Source organism: Citrus clementina, unplaced genomic scaffold, assembly GCF_000493195.1.
Source record: "Citrus clementina cultivar Clemenules unplaced genomic scaffold, Citrus_clementina_v1.0 scaffold_5, whole genome shotgun sequence".
Classification (NCBI taxonomy): Eukaryota; Viridiplantae; Streptophyta; class Magnoliopsida; order Sapindales; family Rutaceae; genus Citrus; species Citrus x clementina.
In genome coordinates this window covers 39,638,449-39,660,185 of record NW_006262201.1, presented here as the reverse complement: position 1 = coordinate 39,660,185, position 21,737 = coordinate 39,638,449, and the positions used below count along the sequence as shown (strand labels likewise).

Here is a 21,737-nt window from a genome sequence, read left to right as displayed (position 1 = left end):
TCTTTTTTTTTTTTTTTTTACACGGGGGAGGGGGGAGGGGTGAGGGGGGTTATATATATCAATTTGGTGTGTGTACATGAAGCAGTGTACCATTTCTGACCACTGGCAGCATCAAAGGTGATCTCTCTGGAAACGTCTTATTCATTCTGGTTCTGTTCCCCCTTTTGACAGATATGAAATTTTCCAGCTAATGGTAAACCTGTATACTGAGAGGTTTATTCAGATGCTCAGATTGCTAAGCGACAGGGCAAATGAACTGACAAATATAGAGATTTTAAAGGTAATTTTTTCCTGGATCCTTATTGGTTTTGATTTCAAGTTTGTCATTCATATTTGTAAGCGCAACATTGGTAATTAAACAGCTAATACTTTGGACTGATATCCGTGTCTCATAGATCTTTCATAGTCCTTATTTCTAAGTATTTACACTTCCACCTGCAGCTTGTGTGTAAAGCAATTGAATAAGTGAAAATATGGAAAGTAGTTTTAGCATTTCCCTCAACATTTGATTTCTTTTTTGGAGTTGAGTTATGCTTGTAAGTCTCAGGAGTTTTCTTCTTGTAAAATGGATTTTTAACTTCATTGTTTTAAGTTTTCATTTAAGCAGTGATTTTTTTTTTTCTTTTTATTGCTTGAAACTAGGTAACTGGTTGGGTTGTTGAATACCAAGATAATCTAATTGGGCTTGGGGTCGATGAGTCTCTTGCCCAAGTTTGTTCTGAAAGTGGTGCTATGGATCCTCTAATGAATGCCTATGTTGAGAGAATGCAAGCTACAACAAAGGTAAAGATATCACCACCCAATCAGTCAGTGGTGCTGTTACTTGGAAAATTTGCAATTCACTTTGGTTAGTTCTCTCTGTCTCAGTAAGCGTGCAACTTTTGCTTACTCTGTTTTGTAGAAATGGTACTTGAATATCTTGGATGCTGACAAAGTACAGCCGCCAAAGAGAACTGAAGATGGGAAGCTATACACTCCAGCTGCAGTTGATTTGTTCAGGATCCTTGGTGAACAAGTGCAAATAGTGAGGGATAACAGCACTGATGTCATGTTATACAGAATATCGCTGGCTATTATTCAGGTAAATTTCTTCTAAATTTATATTGAAGTAATTGCAATGCTTCAATTGTAATCCTAACATATTCAAATTGAAAATGATTAAGCTCATCTTTCTATGATGATAGAATTCCTGTATGTCTTCTCCCTTATTGGAGTTCTTCCTGTTGTCTTTTTCTTTTTAAAATATGTATATTTTTTTTATTATTTTTGCCTAATTTATAGAGTTCTTGTCCACATTTGAGAGCCTTCAACAAATGGCTCTTTTACCCTCCTTATTCTTTAAACTAATTTCCTGTGTATTTATTTAGGTAATGATTGACTTCCAAGCAGCTGAAAGACAGAGACTTGCAGAACCTGCTTCTGAAATTGGTCTGGAACCTTTGTGTGCGATTGTAAGTGAAATGTTGATGCATGGTTTGTGTTAATACGCATTGATTGTGTGAAAATTATCGATTACTATTTTCTGTGCGGCATTTATCAACATGATACACAGATAAACAACAATTTGCGCTGCTATGACCTTGCAATGGAGCTGAGCACCAGCACCATAGAATCTCTTCCACCAAATTATGCTGAGCAGGTGATGCAGACTCCATTTAATTTCTGATTTCCTTTCCAATCATTATAAAAAATTTTGATATTGAATAAAGCCACATTTAGCTTCTTTGAGATTTTATTTTCTTTTAGCAGTGCACTCATACACATATGCCTGCTTGTTTGCAGCAAGCATTTTCTTATTTTGCACAAATAAGTTGGATTGTTTTTTCCCGGTTCAACCTTCGCGTTATTTTGGATACACATATCGAGTGAATACTGGAACATCATTTGTCAGCCTTTGAATTCAGAAATACTTTAATAATATAGACAATTACAATTATTTAGTATTCATTATACCTATAATACACTGTGTTCGGTGATATTCATCTGTTTTCGCATGGCTGCAAAGAGATGAGCATTTTCAAAATAGCCAATTACACAGTGAATTTAACCTCTATAGCAGTGCAGGTCTATGGTTGCATAATTACGTTGAAAGTTAGGAAACATCAGTCTTGTCTAAAGAGCATTTACATAAGATTAGTTTCTTTTATGTTTAAATATTTTGCTCTGCTTAAAAGATTCTTGCCATATAGCTCCTAGAAGTTTAGACAAATAAAATATAGCTTGCCCTTTGCTTAGATGGTAAAAGGGCGAGTATAGTTAGGTAGTCCTATATCAATTTATTGATATGAAATAAGGAAAAAAAAAAGGAATGGCTTTTCATTTCCAGCAAGAAAAATAATTAAAAAAGATGTAAACACCAGCCTTTCTACTTTCACCATCGTTTGCGACGAACAACAGTAAACTGAATTTGTAGGATGCCAACAAATCTTGATGCATGAGTGAAGATATTTTCTTCTTGTTCTTTTGCATCGTAATCTAATATTAGCAAAGCCTCATAACCGTTGAATGACTTTTAAGAGTATGAAGCTTATGTATTTGTAATTCTGAAGCATGGGCTCATAAAGTTTGTAAAATCTGTTTCCTATTGTCACCTTTGCAGGTTAATTTTGAAGACGCGTGCAAAGGTTTCCTAGAGGTTGCAAAGGTATTTAAAACTTAAAGCTTTCAAAACTGTTTTACCTACTTGATTTATGTTTTGCCATATATAAAATATAATGCTTCGACTTGACCTGCTTTCATGCCTCATCATTTATTCCAACATCCATGACCACTGAAATTGACCATTTACTGAACTAAACAAAAGTGTAGATATCTGTGATTGCTTCAATTTTCAGTTATCTCTTCTTCTTTTTTTGTTTGGGGGGGGGGGGGGGTGTGGTTTAGAAATTAAGAGATTGTCTTGACCTTAATTTACCAGAAATTAAGAGGATTTTCTTCTTGTTCTTTTACTTATATATTATATACCCTGTGGCTTCAAAAATAATCGCAAAAGCTCCCCAAGTTAGCAACTTGTTTGGGCAAACCCTTAAATGTCTCTATACCCTCGCTGCATCCCCTTTTCTTTGTCTTGTATGTGCTAAAGGTCTGTCGAGGTCAATTCTTCTTTTAACATGTATTGTTTAAGACTGCAACTTTGTGAGTACATTTTTTGCAGAATCGTTTTAAATTGTAGCTACTGGTCTTAGTATGTTAGTCAAAACTGTAATTAAGACAGAAAGTTGTGTATTTAATAAGAATTTTCAGGCCTTACCAGAATCAGTGGTTGAATGCAGGAAGCCCTGTTTCACCTCATCAGTGTTATCTTTGATGATCCTGAGGTGCAGCAATTATTTCTCAAGCTTTATTCAAAAGGTAAAGTTTTTTCTCCATTCATTATTTACATTTTTTCCCTGTATATTTGTTAGCTCGTACATACTATAGTTCAATAAATTGTAACAAGTAATGCATGTTATTATGGTTTTGTTTTTGTAGCGGTTGTGTTTAGAGCACATGCCTCCCGCAGGAGGGGCCTGGCTCAGTAGATTTAGTATTAAACATAATATATGTAATTTCTAACATTCGATCATAGTTTTTTATTGCAATTTCTAATCAATAAATACAGTCTTCAAAATACTCTCCAAACTACTATAAATATGAATTTACTCCTTTTTTTTTCAAAAGATAACGAAGAATATGGGTGCATTGATGATTTTTTTTTCTTTGCTCTTTTTAACAAATAGAATGAGGTAAGTTGAGGTTTAAACTAATTAATTTGAGAGGCATTTTAAAGATTATCGTTTCATGAGTAACATGAAATTGACACTTTTAATATGTGCAATTTCTAATTATTCTATCACAGGCTTTAATGTATATCTAGAAAATCACATCTGTTTGTTAAGAAGAAAAATAATTTATTTTTTCACCTTTTATATGTTTCAGAATGGAGTGATGGACAGGTTACGGAATACATATTGCCGACGTTTTCTGATTATTTTGCAGATGTGAAGATGTAAGTTCTTTTTTTTTTCTCAATGTGGGTAACCCTTCATATTACTGCATTCCAGGCATTGATTGAACAGAAAAGATCAGACAAACTTATATTTTTTTCTTTTACCTCTCTCTCTCTTTTTCAAGATTAAAATTGTTTTCTTACTTGAAGGGGTTGTGAGTATGACGTGTTGGTCTCCCCATTTGCATCCCCTTCTTTTTAACCTTGTTGCATATAAGTTGATGTTTGGGTGGATTCCATCTTCATTTATGACTTTCTTGCAAACTTAATTTGAAAGAAAAAGCATGAACATTTACTCCATAAATTCTTGGTGGATTATGGAACAGTAGCGTTATGAATGAATCATTTGTTTGACTTCAAAACTATTTCTATGTCATTTAAAGCTTGTCAAAGGTTATTAATTATTGTGTCTAAATAGTTCATCCTCTGTTGGAAAAAGTCTTGGGTGCTCCTGAAACATTGCTCTTTTTTCATTCATTCATTACCACGTGTATGATGAGTACTCGAGTTATTACATCACTGGTGTGCCTTAGAACTGGCTTATTTATCACCGGTTTTTTGGCCTTTTGATCTTCAGAAATGCAGAAGTCCTTGCTCTGACATAATTATATCATTTTTATCTGGTAGTTCTAGTTTGCAGTTGAACAGTATCTCTTTTTTTGATGTTCTGTAAATAAGGTTCGTTGAAGAGAGATCATTCAGGAGATTTGTTGAAGCTTGCCTGGAGGAAACAGTAGTCCTTTTCATTGATCATCTTCTGTCACAGGTTTGTTCTTTTTGCTTTTGAGAATAAAAGGTTGACCAGCTCAACTTCCCATTTTGATCATTTTTGCCCATGTTTCGATGTTTTCTGTTTCTATGACTTGATTGTTCATATGGTGCTGCAATTCTAGAAAAACTACATCAAGGAAATAACCATTGAACGAATGAGGGAAGATGAAGAGGCTATAATCGAGGCCTTTAGGGAGTATGTAAGTGTTAATGTAAGTGCTGGTTCTTTCTTCAGACACTTCTTATTCTTTCTTCTTCATAAAACACTTAAAAGTAATTCTTGGTGACAGCACTTGTAGCCACTTTCCTAACAGATGGATATGGTTAAATCTGATGGTTCATTCTTATTTCTTGACCACTCTCCTTTGGCTTCGGCTGCAGAAAGTTGAAAGCAAAGTAAGGGTATTGACCGATATGAGAGAACTTGCTTCAGCAAATAGCGTAGATGCCTTTGCGCTCATTTATACGAATGTTCTTGAACATCAACCTGACTGCCCGGTAAACATTTATAAACACCCTGCCACAATCCAAGTTAATTTTTTCGACTCCAGCTAGTATTTTCTTTCATAGTTGATAATATTCAGTCACTGTGATCAAATTATATCTGGTTTTACCCAATTTCAGCCTGAGGTTGTTGAGAGGCTTGTTGCATTACGAGAAGCTATACCAAGGAAGGATGCAAAGGAGGTATGTTCAGTACTAAAATTTAGCTCACATCAGAGTAAAATGTCAAGTTTCTCCTGTTGGATGTTTTAGAGCATCTTTTGGAACCTTTATAACTCAATATATTTCTTCTCTGTATTAAATTTAAACATTCTAGTAGGAGCAATACACTTAGAATGGAATCGAGAAATGTGGTATGGTTTTCAGGGGTAGAAAGAACCAAACTCGCCCATTTTTAATGGTCAGAATTAGAAATTTGAATATTTATTGGGGCATATAGTTAAGAATTCTCTTATTCCCTGTGCTGTTGAACAGATTGTACAAGAGTGCAAAGAAATATACGAGAATTCTCTTATTAATGGAAATCCACCTAAGCCTGGTTTTGTTTTTCCGAGGGTGAAATGCTTATCAGCTTCCAAAGGGTATGATTATCTCTGGCGAAAGCTCACTTAATTGGAGACAGTTATGTGCTTCAGCACTAGTGTAGTAGGAACACTTGTAAATTTGACCTACTTATCCAGTGATTGTAGTAGACTTTTTTTTTGCATCTACACTTATGTTATTCATTGTACTTTTGCAAGGTTTCGTTTTTTATTATGAAATACCTAGTTCCATGAATTTAATTTGAAGCTAAACAAAGCCTACTTTTTCAGGAGATAAAGAAATGATAAATTTGCAAGTATGAGAATTGTCCTTAGAATGTTTATCGTACAAATTATATTTTACAATCTGATGCGCTATAATAAAATTCTTGCATGAAACATCCTATGACCCACGGAATTTTATTTTTATTATTTTGTATTTATCCAATTGATATTATTATATCACATTAATATTGTACAAAAAAAAATTTGGTTATAGCATTACTTTGAATGCAATAACTAGTGGACGTAGATTGTTTTTGATTGGTGGATATTAGGGATGGCAAAATTCGGATCTAAATTTGAATGTAGACATGTGCATGTAGATTCGGATTCGCATTTACATTTTTATATATGGGTCCGCATCCGGATTTGAAAAAAATATGTGGATCCAAATACAGGTAACATCTGTAACAGATGCGGGCGAATATTTTGGATATCTGAATATACAAAAATCAAAATTTAATAATTTAACATATAATCTAAAAATTCAATAATATACCTAATAATATCAAATAAAATTCAATTATAATTCAACAATTAAAATTTTAACATAAATAACACGCAACAACATTATAAATCTACAAATAAAATTTAATTTTAATATGTATTTTTTATTTAATTCTTGATTAAAAAAAATTAATTGATTTTATATGCGGATTCTATTTTTTAATATGTGAATCTAGATTTTTCTTAATCCGAATCTTCCTGATGCTTGCGGATGCAGGCTGAATCCGGATTTTATTGCTACCTCTGTTGGATGCTTCTGGCCTAAAGCTCAAATGGCGTAGGGGTGGGGCGGGTCAAGTGTTATTAAGCTTAACGAAATTATCCAGAAACTGCCACCATGCGACTTCATGTCCATATGCGAAAATATAACCGACTTTGTTAAATCATCGTTCAATACTTCAATCATCGATTAAATAAAATCTGATAACAAATTGAATTAATTATGAAAAATGAGAAACCAACAACAAAACTTCAGTTTATCATTATACAATTCAAATACTAAACGGTTCATTACCAGTGGACGTGACATGCTAATAAATTATCTCTTAAAGATAAAAGTCTTGAGTATAGCAGGGCCAAAATTGTCAAAGCACGTGGACGGAACTGTAATTACGAAAAATCGATAAGGACTTTACTGAAATTATCCCTCAATAATAACTGAAATTATCCCTCGACAATAACCACACTATGAGAAATGAAAACCAAAACGGAAACCGTATAAATTTTTCGTTAATTCGTTTCCTTGCAAGAAGATTTGGTCTCCGTCAAGTCAAATCAAATAAACAGAAGTGACTTTTGACAAGATGATGAGCGAGGACCTCGGCGTTGAAGCTAAAGAAGCTGCTGTTCGTGAAGTCGCTAAGCTCTTGACTCTTCCCGACCAGTTGCAGTTCATTGGAGACATGAAAGCCGATTACATTGCTCGCCAACAGGTGGATGTGGATCCTTTTCTATATCCGAATTTCATTTTTTTTTAACGTTTTGTACAATTTTAGCATTCAATTGACTGTAGAATCAAAATTCTGATCTAGGCAAATGACTCGCAACTTAGTACAATGGTCGCAGAGCAGGTAATTACAGTTTACAGTTTCAATCTTCGCATTGTTATTTCTTCTGTGATTTGAAATTTGAAATGGCGAGCTCACGTTGAGTTTTACTCATTTTTTTATTGTTGGATTACGTACATGCAATCACAGATTGAGCAGGCGCAGACTGGATTAGAATCGCTGGCCTTGTCGGAGCAGATGATCAGCCAGCTTCGTGAGAATTTTATTTCTATTGAAAGGTATGTGATGGTGGTGGTGGTAGTAATTGTAAAAAATTGATGTGTTTTCTTTTGTGTTTATTGTGTGCTTAATGTTGTATTGTATTCTATATCAGGTACTGTCAAGAATGCCAAACTTTGATTGAAAATCATGATCAGATAAAGCTGCTTAGCAATGCTAGGAATAACTTAAGTACAACTCTCAAGGTCAGTGTAATCTTTCTACTAAGTTTCTTAATCTTGTTTGTTAATGGACTTTTGGTTAATGGTAACAAAGTTAAATATGTACAAGAATGCATTTGGGCTAAGTTGCTTTCTAGAATGGGATTTAGTGTCGTTAATTGGTTGGATCTGAAGGCCATTGGCGAATTAGGGTTTTTTTTTTTTTGTTTAAGCTACAAATTTGGAGTGTGAAATGTTGAAGATTTTGTATGTTGATCTGCTTCTTTTCTTTTGGAGAATATGTATTGAACTTATTGATCTTTATTAGGACGTTGAGGGTATGATGTCTATTTCTGTTGAAGCAGCTGAGGCCAAGGATTCTTTGGGTGATGATAAAGAACTTATTAACACCTATGAGGTATATATTTGTATCAGTTGAGTTTCAAGTTGAAAATCTTAATAATTTTCTTAACACATTACACTAATTTCGTTCATCTTCTTACCTTCAATTTGTCATAGAGGTTAACAGCGCTTGATGGAAAACGGAGGTTTGCATTAGCAGCTGCTGAATCTCATAAAGAGGAAGTTGGCAGACTGAGGTCTCTATCTTTTTCTCAAATTCATTGCTGAATTCATAGTAAGCTCAAAGCAATTGACTGAGGAAGAAAATAAATTGAGCTCAATGATCATTATTATATTTTGTGTTTCCTTGATTATTGAGCAATGATTTAAGGATTTCAGTAGATTTTTGCATATGCACATGAATAATTAGGGTCTAGAAGTTACATATCAAAATTAGGTTATATTAAAAGCATGGCTAGCAGGTTTTGAATTGGTCATTTTGTCTCTTAATATTAATAGGATGCTTGTAAGCAATTGACTCAAAGCAAATTCATGGTTGTTTCTTGGCATATCTCATTAAATGCTATGTTAATGATGATTAGACACAGTAGTCATTTACGAAGATACATATAGAAAAAATTGTTACGATAGGAAAGGGAGCAAGAAAATACATTAACTTTTGGATTTAATAACACATCAAACTGAACGTGAATATTGGAATGACTTGTATTTTTGAACTCTGGGTTGGGGCGTTGATTGGTTTAATGTTTAGACTCAATCTTATTGACTTCTATTTTGAACTTTTGCCAGAGAATATTTTGAAGATGTTGATCAAATATGGGAAACATTTGAGAAGACATTATGGGGCTATATTTCGAACTTCTATAAGCTCTCCAAAGAAAGGTATATTCTTGTGATCTGGAAAACCTGTTGACTTTAGTAGTTCTTTAATTAACATGGATAGTCTCTCTCTTTTTACTGCAAAGCTACAATATAAATTATTCGTAATTCCGTATCGCTAATGATAACATTATTCATGCATCGAAATGTCTTTGAATATGTTTGTTTTATTTGTTTTGGAATCTTTTGTTGCTCAATTTCTCATACTCTGTTTTTTTTTTTTTTCTTCATTTTGTAGTCCACAAACTTTGGTCCGTGCTCTAAGGTATGTAGCTGATTGGCCTAAGAAATTTTCTGCTTTAATTAGGCTTCTTTTTTTTCTTTTTTTTTAAGGTTATGGATAATTGTGGAAACCAATATTCTTATTTTCAAAAAACTGCCAAATAGGAAGGGATCTACTTTATGGCAAGCATTGTGTATGAAATTTGCTACATACAGAGACATTGAGCTACATTTTGCATTTTCTTATGACAATGCAGATACTTCAATCTTTATGTATCATAAGTCAATATAATAATATATAACCATTTCTCATTTTTTGACTTGAATTTTGTTTTCTCCTCATAGGGTTGTTGAAATGCAAGAAATCCTTGATCAGCAACTTGCTGAGGAAGCAGCTGAAGCTGAGGGAGGTGGTGTGATGGCAGCAATTTCAAACCCTCGTAGAAGTGCCAAGTAACCATTTCAAAATGATTTTTAATATAAATATATTAACTCTAGTATGTCATTTTTGTCTTTTCTCACTACAAAGCATTATTGTGGTATTTCATTCCATTTATCCGGGGTGTTTATGTTTCATGTATTGCACCTTTTGTCTCACCAAGCTCTCTAGTGAATGCATTATGAGTTGTTTACTTATGTCCTCCAGGAAATCTACCACTGCAACCATTTCTTCAAACAGCCATACTCAGCAGAAGTTGAAGGTTCAAGGAAAAGGCTATAAGGATAAATGCTACGAGCAAATAAGGAAGGCAGTTGAAAGAAGATTTAATAAGCTTCTAACAGAGGTGCATCTTTTTGTCATTTATTAGCTACATCATTAGGAGGGAGAATATTTTGTAGTTGATTCTTCAATGTAAATGACTTAGTAATCTGTGCACCAGCTTGTGTTTGAAGACCTAAAAGCAGCTTTGGAGGAAGCTCGAACGGTATGCACCATTGATCACCAATTTATAAAACTTACATTCAATTTCATCAACTCACAAAGATGGGGATTTGTATCACCTCAAAAGACTTTCTTTCTTATTTTCCCCTTCTCTATTCATTTTTCCTTTGTTAAGTGCTATGATTTGTCTTGCGTTTGATATTTTCTGTTTTGCGGCCTACATGGGAAATTGAATTGAGAACTAAAATTGTTCATAGACAATTTTAATTTGAGATTGTGACAAGTTTCTGACAGAGAACGGCTGGCAAAATTCTTAAATTTTCAGCCTCAAGGATTCTATAACTTGCAGTGTATAACTTAGATAACATAATATTTTTATTTTTGGTGCATAGATTGGAGAAGAGCTTGCAGATATTTATGATTATGTGGCACCATGTTTTCCTCCAAGGTTTGTGCTGTTTAAAATCTGCTACTTTCTCACTTTACCAAGATCTGCAGCTTTGATTTCGGCTGATAAATCCAGACAGTAATTTTTGTCTCAGTTGCCCCCTAATTCTGTCTCTGGTGTGTATATGCAATTCATTGCGTGAGCATGAGCAATGCCATCGATGATCATTGGTCGCATCAAAGATAGTCTTCTATGGGACCATCTTATTCATTCTGGTTCAGTTTCCCATTTTGACAGATATGAAATTTTCCAGCTAATGGTAAACCTGTATACTGAGAGGTTTATTCAGATGCTTAGATTGCTAAGCGACAGGGCAAATGAACTGACAAATATAGAGATTTTAAAGGTATTTTCCTGGATTTTTTTGGTTTGGATTTCAAGCTTGTCATATCATTTTGTAAGCGCAACATGGTTATTGAACAGAATTTGGCATGCATAATATACTTCCGTTATAGCTACTATGGTTGCTTGCCATTAGGTCAAGTGATAACATACCTTTGCATAACAATAAAATGCATGCTAACTCTGCTTTCAAGTATTTACATAGCTACTAGTGGTTAGTTTGGGAAGCAATTATAATAAGCAAAAAGATGCAAGTAGTTTTAGCATTTCCCTTAAGACTTTATTTCTTTTTGGAGTTATACTATACTTGTAAGCCTCGTGGAGTTTTCTTCTTGTAAAATGAATCTCTTCTCTTTCTTTTTTAATATTTCTTTTTTCAGCAGTGCATTGATTTTTTTTGCTTGCAACTAGGTCACTGGTTGGGTAGTTGAATACCAAGATAATCTTATTGGGCTTGGGGTTGATGAGTCTCTTGCCCAAGTTTGTTCCGAGAGTGGTGCTATGGATCCCTTGATGAATTCATATGTTGAGAGAATGCAAGCTACAACAAAGGTAATATATTACTATCCAATCAGTCAATGGTGCTCTTACTTGTAAAATTTGCAATTCAACTTTGGTTAATTCTCTCTGGATAATTGTGCCACTTTTGCTTACTCTGTTTTCCAGAAATGGTACTTGAATATCTTGGATGCTGATAAAGTACAGCCGCCAAAGAGAACTGAAGATGGGAAGCTGTACACTCCAGCTGCTGTTGATTTGTTCAGGATCCTTGGTGAACAAGTGCAAATTGTGAGGGAAAATAGCACTGATATCATGTTGTACAGAATTGCTCTGGCTATTATTCAGGCAAGTTTCATCTAAATTTAAATAGAAGTAATCGTAATACATCAATTGCAATCTACCTCTGAACTCCTAACAAAAAGAAAAAGAGAAAAAGAAAGAACTTGTGAATTTTTTAAGTTCGGAAATTATCACTCAACTACCTAACTTTTGGCATCATGAAGACGTGCTCAGCAAACTGCCTGACCTATTGGTTTGTTGAACTCAACTACTTCATGTTAGAAAAGGTTTGTTGAACTGCCTGACTTATTGGATCACATCAGAGAGCCACTGCCCTGTCCAGAGCTGTTAGCTTCTGTTAGTACAATTTTTGTTATTCTGTATTAAGTTCCATGTAGGGGTGCTCAACAAACTGCTGGTACCTGCAATTTTTTCTTGTCTCTTATCTAAAAACCTTACTACCCAGTGTTCATAGAACAGCAAAATCAGCAGTTAGATATTGTTGTTTCTGACAAAAGTCAACTATAAGTTCAACATTTAACAATTGAATTATGAACAACCACAGATCAGAAGGCTAAAAGATTATCTATAAACGTAGGAAAGCTACTCAAATACGGCTCATATGTCCTAAACAAAAATCACTCTGAAATTTAAAACTTCTTTAAACAAAAGTCTCATACAATAAAATAAAACTCAATTATTTCCACTTAAAATAAGAAATTCAGTGCTTTACAGTCTTCATGACAACTTCTGTGATCTTGTCCTGTTACCTTATGGTACTACTGGATATCTGAGAGAAGACTAAAAATGATTAAGCTCATCTTTCTCTGATGATAGAATTCCTGTATGTCTTCTCTCTTATTGTAGTTCATCCAGTTTTTATTTTTGCTGTGTAGACCGTGGAAATCAGTGTCCACATTTAAGAGTTTTCAATAAAATGTCTCTTTTACCTTTCATATTTTAAAGCTAATTTCCTGTGTATTTCTTTAGGTAATGATTGATTTTCAAGCAGCTGAAAGAGAGAGACTTGCAGAACCTGCTCCTGAAATTGGTCTGGAACCTTTGTGTGCAATGGTTAGTGAAATCATGATCCATGGCTTGTGTTAATATGCATCGATTGTGTGAAAATTATTGGTTACTATTTTCTTTGGCTGGTTATTGACATGATCCACAGATAAACAACAATTTGCGCTGCTATGACCTTGCAATGGAGCTGAGCACCAGCACAATGGAAGCTCTTCCACCAAATTATGCTGAGCAGGTGATGCCAGAATAATTTAATTTCTGGTTTCCTTTTTTTTTTTATTAAAAATTTTGAAATTCAGTGTAGCCACTTTTGAGTTTCCTTCTTGTTATAGTTTCCTTTAGCAGTGAACTCACACCCATATGCCTGCTTGTATTCAACACGCATTTTCTCATTGTAATGAGTTGGATTTTCGTTTTTTTCTTTTTCTCCTATGTCTCTCTTTGAAGAATAATATTATTATCTTACAAGAAAGGGGGATGCTGCCATTATTTTACTGCAAGGTTTTGTCCTGGTTCTACAGTTCCACCATTTTGTGTCACTTTGGATGACATGTCAAGTGAATCCTGGAAGATCATTTGTCAGCCTTTTGATTCAGTGATAATTTAATAATGTCAAGAAAATAGTTTCATTTAGTCTTGTTTATACCTATAATGTGTTGTGTTCAATGTTCTTGAAATTTTTTGGCATGCTGCAAACAGATTTAGCTGTTTTTAATAGCCAACTACAGAGACAATTTAAAATCTGTCTAGGTGGTGAGTTTCTATGGTTGTGTAATGAAAGCTAGGAAATATTAATCTTGTCTAAAGAGCATTTATTTAAGATTAGTTTCTCATATGTTTGATTTTAGTAATTTGGCCATCCTGGAAGATCCTTGCCATATAGCTCCATAAGTTTACAATAATAAAATTTTGCCCACCCTTTGCTCAGGTGGTAAAAAGGCGAGTATAGTTGGGTAGCCTATATTAATGTTTTTATGAGATAAGCAGAAAAAGGAATCCCTTTTTGTTGTCAGCAATAAAAAGAATTTAAAACAATGTAAACACCAGGCTTTCTAGTTGCGCCATTATTTGCAAAGATCTGTTCAATGTATTTGTAGGATCCCAACACATCTTGATGCATGATTGATTAGTGTATGATAATATGGGTGAAGACATTTCCATTTGCTCCCCCCCCCCCGGTCTTTTTCTTCCCTTTTGGCACCATCATCTAATGTAAGCAGGCCTCATCTGCATTGAATCTAATGTAAGCTGGCCTCATCTGCATTGAATTTGTTTCTAAGAGTTTGGAGATCATGTATTCGCAGTTCTGAAACGTGGGTCCATATACTTTCTACTTGTTAAAATATCTGCTCCCTTTTGTCAATTTTGCAGGTTAATTTTGAAGACGCGTGCAAAGGTTTCCTAGAGGTTACGAAGGTATTTAAAACCTAAAGCTTTTAGTACTTGTTTTCCCTTCTTGATGTATGTTTCCGGTATAGTGTTTTGACATGACCTGATTTTCACGCCTCATCATTTATTCCAGCATCCATAAACACTGAAATTGACAGTTTATTGAAGCTAAACAAAGTGTACATCTGTGGTTGCATCAATTTTCAGCTTTCTGGGCCCTTTTTCTTGACCTTCTTGTCAGAAAGTATCTCAGTTTATTTGTGTTCTTTTGGAACAAATTTCAATAAGGCTTTGATCTTTGACTTTAATATCTCAAACCTTTTCACTTACAAATCATCACAAAAGTTGTAGCTAGTGCTCTTATTATGTTAGCAAAAATTATTATTAAGATGGAAATTTTATATTAGATAAGAACTTTTAGGCCTTATCACGGAATCACTGATTTAATGCAGGAGGCCGTGCGTCACACTCTCAATGTCATCTTTGAAGATCCAGGAGTGGAGCAGTTACTTGTCAAGCTTTATCAGAAAGGTAAAAGTTTACTAAAAAGCTTTACTTCTTTTCTCTTCTTAGATTGTAAATATTATAAATCCAGTCCATATATTTGCTTAAAACTTTTGGGTAAAATTGATCAAGTGTTCTAGTATTTGAATCACTACTCTAGCGTATTATAAATTATATTAAGTAGTGTATGATATTATGGTTGTTTTGTAGTAGTGTGTTGTGTATAGTTCACATGCCGAACACCTGGGTGACCTTGCTTGGTAGATATAGTGTTAAAATAATAATGTGCAATTTCTAATCATTCTATTATAGGTTATATATATGTATATGTATATGTATATGTATGTATGTATGTATGTATGTATGTATGTATGCATGTATATATGTATGCGCAATTAAATTGTGTTAAGAAGAAAAAATCTCAATTATTTTCTCTTAAGTTTTTAGTACTTTTGCTTCTAAATTGGTTTTTTCACTTTTTATACGCTTCAGAATGGAGTGATGGACAGGTTACTGAGTACTTAACAGCAACATTTGGTGATTATTTTATGGATGTGAAGATGTAAGTTTTTTCTTTCAACTTGGGTAACCTTAATGTTACTGCTTCCATGCATTGACTGAACATACTGCAGAAATCTCTGCTCCAACATATTATATCTTTATTATTCTGGTAGTTCTAATTTGCAGTGGAACAGTTCCTCTTATTCTTAATGTTCTGTAATTAAGGTTCATTGAAGAGAGATCATTCAGGAGGTTTGTTGAAGCTTGCTTGGAGGAAACAATAGTAATTTACATTGATCATCTTCTGACACAGGTCGTTCTTCTTTTTCCTTCTGACAGATTAGTCTTTCCATTTGGATATATCCTGCCCCTTCTATGATGTTTTCTATTTCTCTGACTTGATTGTTCATATGGTGCTGCAAATTCTAGAAAAACTACGTCAGGGAATTAACCATTGAACGACTGAGGGTGGATGAAGAGGTTATTACAGACTTTTTTAGGGAGTATATAAGTATTAATGTAAGTCTTGGTTCTTTTTTAGATGCGTTTTTATTCTTTTTTCATCATAAAACACTTCGAAGTAATTATTGGTGACAATGTATGGCCACTTACTAATGGTTTGAGCTATTTTTATTGTTTTGATTCTAATGTTTCATTATTATTCCTTAACCGTTTTCCTTTGGCTTCTGCTGTAGAAAGTTGAAAACAGAGTTAGGATATTGACCGATTTGAGAGAACTTGCTTCAGCAAATAGTGTGGATGCCTTCGCCCTCATTATACGAATATCCTTGAACATCAACCTGACTGTCCGGTAAACATTTATAGACACTCTGCTACAATCTAAGTTATTCTTTTGATCCCATCTAATAATTCCTCTTATATGCATAAATGTTCCGTCACTCGGAATTTGCTGGTAGATTATAATGCTACTACATGAATTTTGAAAATGTTCAGTTATTCTGAACACATTGATTGAATTTTATCTGGTTTTATCTAATTTCAGCCTGAGGTTGTTGAGAGGCTTGTTGCATTACGAGACGGTATACCAAGAAAGGATGCAAAGGAGGTATGTGCAGTGCTGAGATTTAGTTCCTAGTAGTGTACAGTGCCATGTCCTTTTGGATGTCTTGGATCATCTTGTGGAATCAATAGTTCAGTATTTTTTGTATGATATTAATTTCCTAGTGGGAGAAATGCACTAAAAAAAAATGTGATGTGGTTTTCACGGGTAGAAACGACTAAACATACTCATTTTTAATGGTCTAAAGTTATAATTTGAATATTTATTAGGGCAATGTTGTTAAGAATTCTCTTATTGTCCTTGTTGTCAACCAGGTTTTACAAGAGTGCAAAGAAATCTACGAGAATTCTCTTGTTAATGGACATCCACCAAAGGCTGGTTTTGTTTTCTCAAGAGTGAAGTGCTTATCAGCTTCCAAAGGATACCTGTGGCGAAAGCTTACTTAATTGGAGCAGAAGGTCAGAGACTATATATTCATCAGTTCTTAGTGTTGTAACACTGCTGTAAATTTTTGTGTACATTGACATATGCTTTTCCGGTGATTATAGAACTTCATCCACATTAATTTATTTTTGTTATCTTGCTATTTCTGATTCATTGTGTTGATGCCAAAAAATGGCTTGTCCTCTTTTAACATTTTGATTTTTAGTTCAGTGAGTTTTTGTTAGGGCAAGCTGGTGCTTTTTTCCATGGTTATTTGATCTTACAAAATTAAGCTAGCATTGACCTCCAATGATCAAGTGAGTTTTGATTTCCAAGTAAATTGTAGAAAATTAAATAAAATAAAAAAATTAAGAAAATCAAATGACGGCGGTGGTATTATTCGGGTCCTTGAGAAAATTGCAAACCTTCTTCCGCAAGTTTTGGGCCGTTTATAATATTCTCAAACTAGCAAGCTGCACGTAAACGTCAAATGTCACCGTCTGATGCTTTTGATGGAAAAGAATTATTGGAGTCAGATTTGAAATGAAAATGATGGAAGTAAACATATGACAAGTCCATTTTATAACCAACCAAAGGAGCGAACCAAGGGATAAGCAATTCGATGTTATATAAGGAGACATTGCTTCAGCTAATTCGAAATGTTAGAGAGTGATACTTTTTTTTTTAAATGGATGAAACAAAAAGAACTACAGATTATTCAATAACCACAGAGGTGGAATGAAATTCTACTCATGGGGACCTGACATAGAACTTGCTGCTCTTATAACAAAGTGAGCAGTAAAGTTCGCAGACCGACGCACAAACGAGAATTGCACTTCTCTTATAGATTTAACAAGAGCTCAACATTCTTCGATAATTAGTTCAAAATCATTTGGACCTGAAAACTCATCAACCAAAGCTCGGAACACTTGTAAACAGTTTATTGTAAATAGTCTATCTCTATAATAACACAAGGAAATTGCACCCCTTTAAGCCAACTAAGAGCTTCACGGATGCCAAGCGCTTTAGCCTCCTATGCTCCAAAACTTCCTACCATACCAACACACCTTGCTGCCAAGAAACATCTTTCTGAACTTCGAAGCACACAACCAAACCCAATCTTCCCCTGAGATGCAAAAACAGTTGCGTCCACATTGCACTTAACCCAGCTAAACTTAGGCTTCTCCCAACACAATGCCCCATGAACCAGCCCGTGACCATCATCATTAGCATCATACATTTGCTTCTTTGCTGCATGCCACTGATAAAGTAGCTGCCCAGCTGAGTTAAGAACCTGATAAGCTGAGCAAGTTTTGTTGTTCCAAACTCTATCATTGCGATTAATCCAAAGTCTCCAGCAAATCATTATAGCAACATTGCACTTATCTTTACTGCAACGTGTAAAGATGTGATCCAACCAATCCAAGAAAAAAGAGCAGTGGCCAACAAAACCTACAGGGGAAGAGATCCAACAAGACTTAGCAAAGCTGCACTCAATCAAAGCATGTATAACAATTTCCTCATAAGCATTGCACACAATACAAGTAGAGGGAATATCCACCCTTTTAAAAATTAAATTGACTACAGTGGGCAACACATTGGTTGCAGCTCGCCAAATAAAATTCTTAACCTTATTCGGCACATTCAAGTTCCACAGTTTTCGCCATACACCCGCAAAGGAATCAATGGTAGTAGAAGTTAATAGCTTATAACAACTACGAACCGAATAGCAACCTCGAGAGCCAGCCAACCAATACCACACATCGTCATCTCGGCTGGAACTAAGAGGAATTTACAGAATCAATGCTTTGTCTCTTGAGTTGAAAATGTCTGAAACCACATCATAATCCCATACTCATTGGTTAGGCATCATTAAACTACCGATAGATGTTGTAGCAAGTTCCTCATTAAGATTAAAAGAAACAAAGCCATCATTGAGATTTGGAAGCCAAGGATCCTTACTGATGGAAATTGTATGTCCACTGCCAACTTGCACTCTACTCCCTTGAATCACCACGTCCTTTACAACCAATATAGAATGCCACACATAGCTGAGATTGTGTCCCAAAAAAGCTCGAAGAACAGAAGTTCATGGATAGTAGCGAGCTTTGAGAATTTTTGCCATAAGAGAATCAGGACGGGTTAATAATCGCCACAACTGTTTTCCTAGCATCGCAATGTTGAATAAATGAAGTTGTTTAACGCCAAGGCCACCACACCCCTTTGGTTTAAACAAATATTCTTATATAACCCAAGTAATCCCTTTCCTTCCATTGTGATTGCTACGCCACTAGAAGGAATTCATCATCACTTCTAATTCTTTACACAACTCTTTTGGCCGCAAGTAAATACTCATAACATAATTAGGCATAGCAAGAGCCACTGTCTTTAGTAAAATCTCTTTGCTAGCCCGAAAGAGCATCCGCGTACTCCATCCTTGAAGTCTTTGCCATATCCTGTCCCAAATATAATTGAAGACTTCCTTTTTTTTCCTGCCAATGTATAACGGTAGGCCAAGATAGGCTCCATGATTAGTGGTGTTGGTAACCATAAGAATACCACATACTTACTGATTTACAACATCAAGCACATTAGCACTAAATGAGATTGAAGACTTGTTGAAATTAACTACTTGGCCAAAGGCTCGACCATACACTGCCAGCAAATGCTTAATTAAGGAAGCTTCATTGATGTTTGCTCGAAAGAAGAGGAAGCTATCATATGCAAAATACATGTGAGACACCGTCGGAGCCCCTCTTGCAATTTTAACTCCATAAAGCAAACCATTTCTTTCTCGCCTTCGAATTAATGAGCTTAAGCCTTCCGCACAAATGATGAATAAATACGGAGATAGTAGATCTCCTTGGCAAAGACCTCTGCAAGGAATAATCGGCCTAATCACCTTACCCTCACGGAGCACACTATACTGGATAGTAGAAACACATACATTATATCAAGAATTTGCGCATTTTTGTACTTGGAAGCTCCAACTCTATATAAAAGGTCTCGATTGATTTCATCACTAGCATCACCATTTTAATTAAGGTCATGTTTAAGATTCAGGTGCTGTAACTTTACAGGTGTTGTACCTTTTAAGTTACAGTTGCTGTAGAAAAAAAACAGTAACTATAAAACAAATATTAATAATATGTAGTAAATAATAATTTTGACAAAATTATTAAAGATATAATAAATTTTACCTTATACAAGTAAAAAATTATATCAACATAACTTTTAAACTACAGCTGTTCAACTTCAATTTCAAATGCACCCTAAGAAAATCCTTGATTGTGTGTCTTTCCTTTGGTTGAGTGGTCTAGAAAAGTAGAATCATCTTAAGGTTAAACTTAAGTGAACTCCATCTTCCTTGGATTTGTTTTATTTTGGTAATTGACTCTGAACTGCTCCTCCTCCTCCCGTTCGATGCCCTATTGACTCTGACTAGTTTAAAGAGTCTTTAATTCTAGCTCCGTATCTTTAGGAACAAAATCCATCCACAACCACAAGTCCACAAACATAATTGATTCTTTATTACGAATCATTATATAACGAATATACATGTGGGTTGTGTTAATATTTGGAAGAAACGTTAGATGTGAATAGGTACAAGTACAAACTACTTACGCCGGGGACACAGATGTTGAATTTGGCAATTTGCATATATGAGGATTGTACTTGGAATTCTTAGAATATTCTCCCAGCCAAACACCACCTTTTCGACCGGATAGAATCATTCGGCTTTGGAGTTAAAAGTGGGTATTTTATCAAATTCTATTTTTGGAGGCACAACAATTTCAACCCTACGGATACGGATATAATTTGGGTTGTTTCTTTCCAACTCCCATCAAAGATTAGACAGTACACACAAAGCGATATAATTATTTAGGAATTTAATTTAATTACATGCGACATAACATAACATAATATAACCGAAGAACAATGGTATGGCGTAAATATTTTCTAATTAATTACAGGCCATGCATGCATATATTAATTAATAATATGGTGCATAATTGCAAGTTTGCAACTCTGTTTCTCTCACGAAAAATAAAATAAAAGACTCATCAAGAACGGGCAGCAGTCAGGCAGAAGCACATGAGCAGTGAAAGAAAATTAAGAAGACCCCACCTCGGATCAACATCAACAGCTCATGCTTGTTAAATCAACTAGTTGATCTGAGGGCCGGGCCCCGTGGTTCCGCCTGGCCTCGGAGGAGTTGCAAGGCTAACTCCTGCACCGTCTCCCTGCTGTGTGCACACAAAACAAAAGTTTTATCTTTGCACCTACTGCTATTAATTTATGTACAGTAGTATATATAAAGACGGCATCATCTTACACCAGTTGTGGTTGGGGGATCCGAAGTTGATGGTGGTGGATCTGAAGGAGGCAAGCACGGTTCTGGGACATTAATTATTACACCAAAACACTTGAGAACAATACCCTTTACAGCTTCAACCAAAAAGCAAGCATGCCATTTGTAAGCGCCAGCTTCTGCTTGTGCTCCGTCAGTCTCAATATCCTCTGATGAGGACGATGATGATCTTTTCTCCATTCTCTTCTTCTTGTTGACTAGATAGCTATGCAGCCGTGTTCCTACACTACCTGCTTACCTAGTTACCAACTTCATTACCTCCCTTCCTTTTTCTTTTTTTGATAAGCATTAACTCCCTTCTTAAATGCGTTTTTTGTTTGGTGGTTTCGTTTGATCATACTGTCCATTTGACTTTCAATTAATATTTATATTAATTCAGCAAAGTACAGTACTACCCTCTCCACTGCTTTTCTTTCATGTGCCCTGCTCGTTTACTAGTAAAATAATAATGAGTGATAGTACAGTCACAAATTTTTATATAAATTTATTTTGTATAAATTGACGTAGTATTAATTTATTGGTTGAATGAAAATACAAAATAAAAAAAATCATGTGGGCCAAGTGATATTTAATTCAACCAATCTT

At 34.8% G+C, this 21,737-nt stretch overlaps 2 protein-coding genes across 9 annotated transcripts in view; both read left to right on the top strand.

Annotated features, from left to right (window-relative positions):
• The window catches only part of LOC18041102 (exocyst complex component SEC6), a 10,533-nt gene extending 3,533 nt beyond the window's left edge, over positions 1–7,000 (top strand). Inside the window, exons 13-25 of one of the 8 annotated variants that reach the window (XM_024182995.1) lie at positions 172–280; positions 643–783; positions 902–1,081; positions 1,368–1,451; positions 1,553–1,639; positions 2,600–2,644; positions 3,273–3,351; positions 3,919–3,988; positions 4,667–4,754; positions 4,882–4,971; positions 5,141–5,290; positions 5,384–5,446; positions 6,791–7,000. In XM_024182995.1, the coding sequence (XP_024038763.1) occupies positions 172–280; positions 643–783; positions 902–1,081; positions 1,368–1,451; positions 1,553–1,639; positions 2,600–2,644; positions 3,273–3,351; positions 3,919–3,988; positions 4,667–4,754; positions 4,882–4,971; positions 5,141–5,290; positions 5,384–5,446; positions 6,791–6,838 (1,234 nt within the window). In that variant the 3' untranslated portion in view covers positions 6,839–7,000. Of the gene's footprint in view, positions 1–171; positions 281–642; positions 784–901; positions 1,082–1,367; positions 1,452–1,552; positions 1,640–2,599; positions 2,645–3,243; positions 3,352–3,918; positions 3,989–4,666; positions 4,755–4,881; positions 4,972–5,140; positions 5,291–5,383; positions 5,447–5,737; positions 6,100–6,790 lie in introns of those variants that run through there. The other 7 variants (XM_024182996.1, XM_024182991.1, XM_024182993.1 and 4 more) reach the window with 7 other exon arrangements.
• Positions 7,001–7,287: 287 nt separating this feature from the next.
• LOC18041101 (exocyst complex component SEC6) lies at positions 7,288–16,947 on the top strand. The gene is given in 26 exon segments (XM_006434596.2): positions 7,288–7,505; positions 7,605–7,643; positions 7,770–7,858; positions 7,954–8,044; positions 8,328–8,417; positions 8,519–8,598; positions 9,152–9,244; positions 9,480–9,506; positions 9,809–9,916; positions 10,110–10,248; positions 10,345–10,389; positions 10,739–10,794; positions 11,032–11,140; positions 11,548–11,688; positions 11,803–11,982; positions 12,907–12,990; positions 13,091–13,177; positions 14,314–14,358; positions 14,784–14,862; positions 15,328–15,397; positions 15,562–15,649; positions 15,766–15,855; positions 16,032–16,107; positions 16,110–16,147; positions 16,340–16,402; positions 16,672–16,947. Coding segments are annotated over 26 exon segments (2,268 nt in total). The 5' UTR covers positions 7,288–7,376; the 3' UTR covers positions 16,804–16,947.
• The last annotated feature ends 4,790 nt before the right edge of the window (positions 16,948–21,737 follow it).